Source organism: Pediculus humanus, genomic scaffold (genome assembly GCF_000006295.1).
Source record: "Pediculus humanus corporis 1103172107436 genomic scaffold, whole genome shotgun sequence".
NCBI classification, from domain to species: domain Eukaryota; kingdom Metazoa; phylum Arthropoda; class Insecta; order Psocodea; family Pediculidae; genus Pediculus; species Pediculus humanus.
This window is the reverse complement of record NW_002987058.1, coordinates 46765-56005: the sequence shown is the minus strand read 5'-3', so window position 1 is coordinate 56005 and position 9241 is coordinate 46765. Positions and strand designations below refer to the sequence as shown.

Sequence of the window (9241 nt, the reverse complement as noted above, 5' to 3'; positions counted from 1 at the left end):
CTATCTTATATAAGTGGCACCACCGAAATTCGAGTATTTGTCCCTAAGGAATCGGGTAGAAACCTCGGATAAATACTTAAAAACTCCGACAAGTAGCCTTGTCGTGTTTAATGATGGATAACAATAATAATAATAATAATAATAATAATAATAATAATAATAATAATAATAATAACAATAATGATAATAATGATAATAATGATACTTTTTATTTAATTGCATTGTTTTAAAAAAAAAAAAAAAAAAAAAAATTTCTTTACGGTTGTAATATTATGATAAAAATCATTAAAGAAAACGTTAACGTTTTAATTAGTATTGTTTCGTTTGTTGTTTGTTATTGTTTATGAAAATTAAATTATTTTACGAGTTGTAAAATATACAAAACAATTATGCAATTTAATAAAAATACATAAAATAAAACAAAAAATTTTACGTTTTAATTGTTTACAACGAGTCATTCATCATCATCATCATCATCATCATTATTGTGTTTTTATTGCACTCGTAATATCATCCATTAAATTTTCTTCTGCTTATTCTATTCATCGTATTAACGTTCATACACGGTTACACAACGTTTTCAAATTATTTAAATTTATCATTAACATGCACCCGGCCCACAACAACAACAACAACAACAACCTGATTGTTTTTCTTATGTTAGAATCAATATTTTGACCTTGAACAATCACCTGATTAACTCATTCACCTTGTTTTTTTTTTTATTATGAGAGAGTAACAATCACTTTACCATCTTCTTCTCCTTCTTATAGATATTTCCGTTTGTTTTATTATTTCTAAATTTAAACAACCGGTTTATTATTATTATTATTATTATTATTATTATTATTATTATTATTATTTATTATTATTTTATTAATGTACGTTAAAATCGCAGACGTGTAAATAGAATTTTTTTTTAATTTTTATTTCGTTAATTCATGTCGTATTTCATAATAATTTACGTGGATAAAGATTTTAGTTTATGCGTGTGCGTGTAAGTGCGTGCATTAATGTTTAACACGCATTTATACGTAGAATTTTACGTAAATATTATTATTATTATTATTTAATTTATAAATAATTTTTTGTTTTTTTTTTCGCTCAGCGTGTAATTTACACGAGTCCAAATAATTTTTTTAAAATTTCCGTTGGGGACGAGACATGAAGTCGAACTCAAAAATTAAAAAAAAAAAAAAAATTCCAATGCGTAGAGAGAGAGAGAAAGACAGGGGGGAGAGAGAGAGAGAGAGAGAGAGAGAGAGAGAGAGAGAGAGAGAGAGAGACAGAGAGAGAGAGAGAGAGACAGAGAGAGAGACAGAGAGACAGACAGAGAGAGAGAGAGATGGACAGAGAGAGAGAGAAAGAGAGATAGAGAGAGAGAGAGACAGAGAGAGACAGAGAGAGAGAAAAAATAAATAAATTCAATTATTTATTTATTTATATAAAACCACGATTTTTAACGGGGAAGTAGATGTCCATTGTATTAATTTTTAGAAAGTTTTTTTTCGTTTCGGTCACGTGAAAGTTTTTTTTTTTTTTTTTTTTTTTTTTTTTTCACGCACCCAAAAACCTTTCACGGTGACATGATCGTTTGTAGTTGTTGCTCGTTCGATAACGAGAAAAAATTTTTATTATTTTTATGGGAAAATGCCGAGTTAAAATGTCAAAAAAAAAAAAAAAAATGAGTTTGGAATTTTAAATAGACGATATAATGACGACGAAACTTTTTGTTTAAAAATAATAATAATAATAATAATAATAATAATTTTTTTTTTTACCTAAGATTAACGTGCATTTAGAAAAAATTACTTCCAGTAAATTTTTTCTTTTTTTTTTTATTATTATTTATTCGTGCGAAAAAAAACGTTATAGATAAATACCGATAATTAAATTAAATGATCGAAATAAATGCCAACAACAACAACAACAACAAACGGAGAAAGTTTTTTTTTTTTTTTGTTTTTTATCCAATTTGGCAAATTTTACGTTAAAAAAAAAAAAAATAAAGAAAAAATTCGAAATCGTTTAAATTATCTACCGTACTTAAAAAAAAAAATTTTTTTTTTCTTTCAGGTATCTCAGGTATTACATTTTTCTCCCCCCTCCCCCCCCCCGTTTTCGTGTAATTAAAATAATTAACAAAAACAAAAACAAGGCTTCGAGCAATAACAACGAGTTTAAAAATTAATTATCTAAATGAAAAAAAAAAAAAAAACTTACGTAAATATTAATAATAATAATAATACTAATAATAATAATAATAATAATATTGATAATAATAATAATAATAATCGTTTGTTCTAAACAACGGAACCAAAACAAAACAAAAACGAGACGAATTTTTTTTTAAGTGAGAGGGAGAGAGAGAAAAATAAAAAAAACAATCGAATGAATTTAATTACATTACCGTATAAATAAATAAATAATAATAATAACAAACAAACAAACAAACAACAACAACAACGACAACCAAAATTAAATTCCGCGATTATAATTTTATTATTACGAAAAAAAAAAACAAAAACTTTTTAAATGTGATTGTTTTTTATATAAATAAATAAAATTGTTTTTAGTTAAACAATTACTACAAAACCAACAACCGTGAACAACCAAACAACAAACATTGACACAACCATGGGGGACCACATATGCAAAACCTAGTAATAATTATTTTTATTTAATAAAAACCTGAAATTTTTTCATAAATTTAAACGTTTACGATTATTATTATTATTTTCATGGTCGAAACAAGGTACATTTAAAACGAGTTTTTTTTTTATGTATACATACGTACTTACATAAATAAATAAATAAAATAATTATTATTATTATTTTGCCGTTTCTGTCACACCTGTAAATTTTTTTTTTATTTAATTTTCTTTCACTTCCGAACAACCTACTTATAGAAAAAAAAAAAAAAAGGCGTTTACTTAAAAAATCTATAATTTGTGAAAATTTTTTATTTGTTTGTTTGTTTGTTTGTTCTAATAATTTCCTCGATAAAATTTCTTTTCCGGCATGTTTAATTTCCCCCCACTCCCTCCAAAAAAAAAAAATTTTTTTAACGTTTTTTTTTTTTTTTTTTTGATTGTCTCACACACGGAAATGTCGATTTTCGAAAATAATTTCACGATTGTTAATCATCGTATTAAAAAAAAAAACGGTTATCAATAATAATAATGATGATAATTCAAATTTTCAAAAAAAAAAAAAATTTTCTTTTTTCCGATAATAAATCAAACAAACAAACGATTATTATTATTATTATTAAAAAAATTTCAAATTTGAAAAGGTAATATGACGAAACCTTTTCTTTCTTTCCCCCTTTTTTTTTTTAATATTTATTAAGGCTAAAAAAAGGTGTTTTTAAGAGAACCTTATCGTAACCTTTTCCCGTATCATTTTCCCGTAGCATTTAAATTTTAAATGTCAAACTTTACGACAAACGACGATGATGATGATGATTATAAAACAATTAAAATCGTTTTGTAATATAAAACGTTTCCCCTATCGTTTGTTTAAATAATTTTTTAAACGTCATATTAATAAAATAAATTATTTAAAATTTTTTAAACAAACAAACAAACAAAAAATGAAAAGAAAATTTTTTTTTTTTTTTTTTGGCTGTAGTTTGTTTTAAATTTTTAAACTTGTTTAAATTGCCAATTTTTTTTTTTGTTTCTTTTTCCTGCCAGCAAATTCAAATTCAATTTTTTTAAAACTTCATACAAACAAATTTACAAAACTTTTTTTGTAATTGTTTGTTACTCTAACAAACTCACTACAAACAACAAAAACTATTTGAATTTTTCGCCTATAGAAAAAAAAAATTTTCATAAATCGTGTCAAAGATGATAAACTACAAAAAATTTTAATTGGATTAAAAAAAAAAAAAATATGATATCAGTTAAATTGAACGTTATCATAAAGTCTTTGAATTAATCTCTATCGCCATTATTATTATTATTATTATTTTATAAATAAATATGCGTAAAAAAGTTTTTTTGAAAGAAATTCGTAAAATTCACTCACCCCTGTATTACGCCGTGGTCAGTTTTTAAAACGGTTGTTTTTAATGAATCGTTCGAAACCGTTTGTTAGTTAAATCCAACAAACAACAAACAAAAACATTTACGAAAACAAAATTTAAAAAAAAAAAAAAAAAACGCAAACCTTACGAGATCATTTCACCGATGATAAAGAAACTCGTTTTCGTTTTTGATTCAAGTTTTCTACACAAAAAAAAAAAAAAAATCTCTCAAACGAACACAATTTGACAAAAATTAATTTAAAATGAATTTTTTTAACAACGTATTTCCTATGTCGTTTTAAGTCTTTTTAAAAATCTTGAATGTACACTTCGGTCTTTATAAGAAGTTCGTTTGAAATTTTATTTAAATTTACAAAAAATTAATACGAAACGATAAAGTCGTCGTTTGTTGTTGTTGTTGTTGTTGTTTTTTTTAAAATTAAAAAGTAGGCTAACTATTTTTTTGACCATTACTTATTCTCTTTCTCTCTCTCTCTCCCTTCCCTCCCCCCTCCCGGTATTTTTTCGTCTGCTGTCGTCGTGTATTTTTCTTCCTGTTACAAACTATATAAAATAACCTAATTTTTTTTTTTTTTTTCGAACTAGTATAATTCTTTTTCCGGACCGGTTGATCGAGTTATTCGCCTTGACCGAGAATAATAATAATAATAATAATAATAACAAAAAGATGTTACCATTTAATTTTTTTTTGTAATTTATTAATTGTTACTTGTTCGTTATTAATAAATAAAATTAAAACGTTCTAAAACCACGACATCAAATCATCTCTAATGTTTCCCTTCTCCCCCCCCCAATAAAAAAAATACGTTAAAGAATCCAGCATTTGAACATTCGCGAAGGATTTTTTAATTTAAATAAATTTATACAAAATGTTTTTTAAAAAAAACTATCGATGGCGGGAAAAAAGAAAATTTAAAAAAAATGAAAAATTTAAAAAAAAAAGAATTACCTTATCGTGGAAATGATGACGAACCTGACGTTAAACCTGAGAGAATACGGGTATCGATGAAAGCGACATCTTTCGTTAAAATTTATAACCTGAAAAAAAAAATATGTAATTTTTAATCAAGTGGCGACACACCGGATGTGTTACATACTATTGTCGACAAATTTAATTTTTTCTAATGGTCGAATATGACCTCGGCATTGACCTTTTCCCGTATTTTTTTTTCTGGAATGTAAACGCTGTCGAAATTGTTTATTTATTCGCGAATCGAACGTAAATATTTTTTTTGTAAGTAGAATTCTTTAACGGTTTTTTTTTCTTCACCAAATTGTCAGCCGTTTTATTTTTTTCTCACATAACGACAGTTTTTATAAATTCTTCGAAGTTGCATATTAATAACGGCAAAAATAATAAAATGATGAAAAAAGTATTTTCTTTGTGGTTTAACACTTCGCTTACTCGAAACAAAAAAAACTTTCGAGAGGTTGCCATGTTGATGACGTCGATGACCGTTAATTTAAAAACAAATTATTTTTAACGTTTTTTTTTCTGTTTAATCATACGCCACCCACGTGAATTATTACTTACAACAAACTTTAATTTTCGAATGATAATAATTACGCATTTCATTAATCATTTCTTCACTTCTGTACCACAATAATTTTATTTTTCTGTAACACAACCGTTAACATTCCATTTTATCACTACCGTTTTTTTTTTTAAATTTAATTCTAAAACTTAACGCTAGATTTCGCATCGACGATCACAACTCCCTCACGCGTTCGTTTTTCAAACTAGTCAAAAAAAAATATTTAACGATTTTATTTAACTTTTGTTAAATAAATAAATATTATTATTCGTGTAATAAATTTTTACATGTTAATTTAAAGCTAAACAATTACTCACGTATGTGTGTGTGTGTTTGATTTGTTTAAATACATACGTGTACACACACACACACACGAATAAAAAACATAAAAGAATTTTCATTATTTACATTTAATAACATTCCTTGTTGAGAATATTAAATAAATAAATAAATAAATAATTTTTTTGTTGTTGTCGAGTCCGACAAATAATTTATTTCAACAGGCAAATACGCAATTAATAAAAAAAAAATTTTTTTCTTTTCACGGTGGGGGGGGGGTTAGTTGTTAACGAAAATCCTCGTTTCCTGTATGAAATTACATAAATTTCGTTAAGGCGAAACGACAAATTATCATTATTATTATTATAATGGGAAAAAAGTAATAATAATAATAATAATTTAATCCGTATTTTTAACACTGGTAGTTGTAATTATAATTACTTAATTTATTTTTTTATGTAATTATTTCGAATGTCACATGTCACGCGCAATGACACTCCATTATTTTTTTGGAATCCATTAAGCGACAATTTTCCAAATGATTTTAGAGATTTTTTATGAGATCATTACGGGGCAAAAGAGGAACCTTTTTTTAACATGTCGGACGCCATTCGAGCCGAAATATATATATATATATATATATATATATATGTATACATTTCCCCCCCCCGTTTTTAAAAAAGTTTATAATTTATTATTTATTGTTAAAATAAATAAATAAATAAATAAAAATTAAATATTTTCAAGTGAAATTTTTCTAGGTCACTGATATCATTCATCAAAGTGCGCAACTCTTTACATAAAAAAACGGAAAAAGAAAGAGAGAAAGAGAGAGAGAGAGAGAGATAGAAATTTTTTTTTTTTGTAAAATTTTACCTTCGGAAAATCAATATTATATTTAATGCCAATGTTACGAGCGTCGCCGCGTTTTTTAACATTATATTCAATGTCGGAATCGCATTGAAAAATTTATTAAATTAATTACAAAAGTTTACGTTTCCTATTTTTTTTTTTTATTAATAAATTAATAATTAAACGAGTGATACTTAAAAACAAAAACAAAAAGAAAATTTTTATAAAGTTAGGTTATGCTTTTAAAAGAAAATAAAATAAAACAAATAAAAAAAATAATATAAGAAAAATGACGCGTTAATGAAAATAAACGTTGCGAAAAAGGTTTTTTTATATTTTTTTAAAAAATAAAAAAATTATAAATTGAATTTAAATTTACGAGTAAAACATATATAAAATCCGGTCAACTAAAAATAAAAAAAACACACACACGCACGGGGGAAAAGAAAATTTACGTATACGTATATATATATATATATATGTGAATTTTAGTTTTCAGGTTGGCCAACATAAATATTTGTTATTATTTTCATCATTTCGATTTAAATGTAAAAAAAATTTTTCTGCATTGCCGCCGTCGTCCTTCCTTCCTCCGATTTCCTCTTCCTATTTCATCCGGTTTTCCTTCGTATTATTCCAGATGAGCCAACGTTTTGAATTTTCCGAATTAGTTATTAATTATATTTACAGGGTAAAACATTAAAAACAAAACAAAACAAACAAAAAAAAAAGAAAAAAAGTTTTTTTTTATTTATTTATATTTTTCTTTTTTTCTTTTTTTTTTTTTTTTTTGAATTTAAAAAAAAAGTATAATGAACGTGCAAAGTATTTAAGTCCATTTTTTTTTTTTTTTGTAAATTTTTTTTTTTTCTTTTTAACGTGTGTGTCGTGAATAAATAAATCGCGATCGAATCAATAAATAAATAAAAAGGATGCTGTTTGAAAAATAAAAGTAAAAAGTAAAAAAAAAAGAAAATATTTAAAATGACGCTTTGTTTTATATTTTTGGGATTAATTTTATGTGCCTTATTAATTTATGTATTACTTGAAATACATTATTTTATGAGAATGTTATTGGTTTTGATTTGTTCGCTTTTTAAAGAAAACGTTTACGTATTAGACGAATGCACAATGTCAGGTGAGTCAAAAAAATTTTTTTATATAAATTTTCTTATTCTACAAACAAATTATCATCATTTCGAATTAATTAACATTTTTTTTAAATTGTTATAATTAAATTCATAATTCATTTAATTTATATTAAAAAAAAAAAAAAAAATTACTAACAACCACAAACAACAACAACAACAACAGCAACATTTTTACAACAAATTTTTTTTTTTTTTTTTTTTTATAAACTAATTTTTTTTTCAATTGACATTAAAATTAAAAATATTAATAATGCTAAAAATTTAAACAAAATAAATAAATAAATTTTTATCAGTCATCAATTAAAAAAATAATAATAATAATAATAACGATGATTTCATTTGTTGTAATAATAATAATAATAATTCTAAAAAATTAAAACTTTTTTATTAATTTCAATTTTTTTTTGTTTGTTTTAATAAATTTATGTTTAATTTAATAATTATTATTTTATTAAAACAATGATAATTTTTTTTTTTTTTGGAACTTTATTTTTTATTCGTTTCGTCCAAAAAAAAAAAAAGGCGGTTTGTTTTTAAAATTTATTTTTATTTTTTTAATAACCAATTATAAATAAATTTTATTTATTTATTTATTTATTTTTTTTTTTTTAAACACTTTCTGGCAGTTAAAACGATTAAATACAAATGACACCTTTTTTTTTTTTTTTTTTTTTTTAAATGACCAAGTACAAATCCTTGAATTTTTCTTTTTTTTTTTTTTTAATTTTTAATTTTTATAAATTATTATTATATCACGTAGGTTACGGTACTGTAAAATATTTAAACATAAAATTTTCTTCACGCAATCCTACTGAATAATAATTCCTTTTCCTTTTCCCCTCCCCCTCCTCATCCCCCTCACTCCTCCCCCCTCTCAAAATAAATTTCCTACGCCAAAAATTACACTAAATTTGAATTCGAATGCCAATAATAATAATAATAATAATAATAATAAAATTTTCAAGGGTGGCTTTATATGAACAAAAACAAATAAAACAAGTAGCAAAATAAAATTAAAAGTTTAAATTACACACCGCGAATTAAAAATCAGGTATGCTTAAAAAAAAACACCTGAGCCTAATAATAATAATAATAATAATAATAATAATAATAATAATAATGATTTTCACGTAATAATTTTCAATAACTTATTAAAATGATAATTTTTTTCCCAATGTGTATAAATAATATTTTTTCGACAAATAAAAATGTATTAATTAATATTCCTTTCGAGATTTTTCCTTCAAATTAATTTAATCGAATTATTTATTTAAAAAAAAAAACACAAACATAAACATAAACATAAACAAAAACAACATTAAGAGAAGGTCAATGAAATAATTTTTTTTTTTTTTTTTTTATACATCGTT

The 9241-nt window shown here is 23.7% G+C and overlaps 1 protein-coding gene across 1 annotated transcript in view; it reads left to right on the top strand.

The window, feature by feature from the left end:
• Window positions 1-7704: 7704 nt before the first annotated feature.
• Window positions 7705-9241, top strand: part of Phum_PHUM085730 (uncharacterized protein) — a gene marked incomplete at both ends in the record, with an annotated part of 2797 nt that continues 1260 nt past the window's right edge. Inside the window, one exon of the mRNA XM_002423734.1 lies at window positions 7705-7858. Coding sequence (XP_002423779.1) covers window positions 7705-7858 — 154 coding nt within the window. The remainder of the gene's footprint in view (window positions 7859-9241) is intronic.